This window comes from Condylura cristata, unplaced genomic scaffold, assembly GCF_000260355.1.
Source record: "Condylura cristata isolate star-nosed mole 26May11 unplaced genomic scaffold, ConCri1.0 scaffold00034, whole genome shotgun sequence".
In the NCBI taxonomy this organism is placed as follows: domain Eukaryota; kingdom Metazoa; phylum Chordata; class Mammalia; order Eulipotyphla; family Talpidae; genus Condylura; species Condylura cristata.
The window spans coordinates 10518080-10519558 of record NW_004567135.1 but is presented as its reverse complement, the minus strand read 5'-3'; the positions used below and the strand labels follow the sequence as shown (position 1 = coordinate 10519558).

General features: G+C 55.0%; 1 protein-coding gene across 1 annotated transcript in view; it reads left to right on the top strand.

The window, feature by feature from the left end:
* Positions 1–1479, top strand: part of B4GALNT3 (beta-1,4-N-acetyl-galactosaminyl transferase 3) — a 79575-nt gene that overhangs the window by 54832 nt on the left and 23264 nt on the right. The window contains exon 2 of the mRNA XM_004692543.2: positions 622–725. Within this exon, the coding sequence (XP_004692600.1) occupies positions 622–725 (104 nt within the window). The remainder of the gene's footprint in view (positions 1–621; positions 726–1479) is intronic.

Sequence of the window (1479 nt, the reverse complement as noted above, 5' to 3'; positions counted from 1 at the left end):
CTGGGTATCCTCACCCTCCGCTTCCTTACAGGAACTTCAAAGGCCCCTGAATCCTGGTCTCTTCCCTTGAATTCCCTCCAAGTTCACCCTTCTCTCTCTGGCCAGGACCAAAACTTGGAGTTTATTTATGCATACAGAACTGGGGTTCAGGCCAGAGGTACAGGGGGTGAGAGGATTCACCAGGGACAGAGTGGGGAGCAGAACAGGCAGATGGACTGAAATACACTGCTGAGGGGAACAGCAGGCAGGTCAGGAGAGGTCTGCCAGCCATGTGGGTCAGCTCCCTGGCCGGGGATTGAACTTGTGCTGAAGCAGTGTGGCTCTCTTCATAGTGCTGTGCTTTAACCCGTTGCGCCACCAGGGAGGGCCGCAAGATGGCAAATTCTAATGAGATATGAGCGTGTGTCCTCTCACTGTGCGCTATTCACCTTGGCCAAGGTCAAAACTCCCTCCCAACATTCCCCCACCCCATCAAACACACGTATATTTCATACCTACTGTGTGGAAAAGGATGAGGGGCACCAGAGGGAAGACGATTTCCTCTCTTATCCCCCCATCTTGTATAGATCTATGAATCTTTACAGGATGGTGACCTCATTCCTCTCTTCTTTCCCTCCATAGGATATGGCAGCTGGAGAGAGCTGGCCAAGGCTCTGGCCAACAGGAACATTCCAGCGGTGGATCCAAATCTCCAGTTCTACCGCCCCCAGGGACTGGGCCTCAAGGTACACGGAAGGCAAGGCCATCCCGCCCCCCCTTCTGCTGGTGGTTAACATGGGTCCTCAACTGCCTTGCCCTTCGACCCCCAGGGGAAACCCCCGCTCCTCTGTGCTAAGAGAGGCAGAGGACAAAGTGTTCCTGGAGTTGCGGTCAGGCACCACAGGATGTCTAGCCTGCCCTCCTCAAAGTTTTTGTCTCAAAGCCCATGTCTTCAGGACCGTCTCCAGCTCTAATGGCAGAGGTGGGCTTGAGGCAGCACCAGCATGTCTTGCCTCTTGCTGCCATGGGGACTGGACTGGTACTTGGGTGACGATTCTAGATGGTTCTCCTTGGCGACAGAGAGACTGAGGTAGGGGCTTGAGGCACAGATCTGTACTGGAGTGTTTTCCCCTTTCCCTGTAGTGTTTCGTGGGCCAGTGGCCCTGAGGGAGGCAGGGTGAGGTCAGGGTAAGCATTAGGGGAACCGGGGTCCAGTTCAATCTGGAACCCAAAGGTTGAGCCTCTGAGCCTAGAGCAGACCTGCATCTCCAAGGCTCGACCAGAACCTAACTCATTTCATAGACCTGCACCAAAGGGAAGGGCTGGGGTGTCCCCCTGGGGCTCCCACTTATTAGTACAAGTGAGTAACAAACCTGGGCAGAGCCCTGGGGGAAATAGAGGAAGAGTGAGTCAAGGCCCTTGCTCTCAGGAGATTCAGGCCCTCCCTGGTGGCGCAACGGGTTAAAACGCAGCACTATAAGTGAGCCGCAGTCGCTTCAG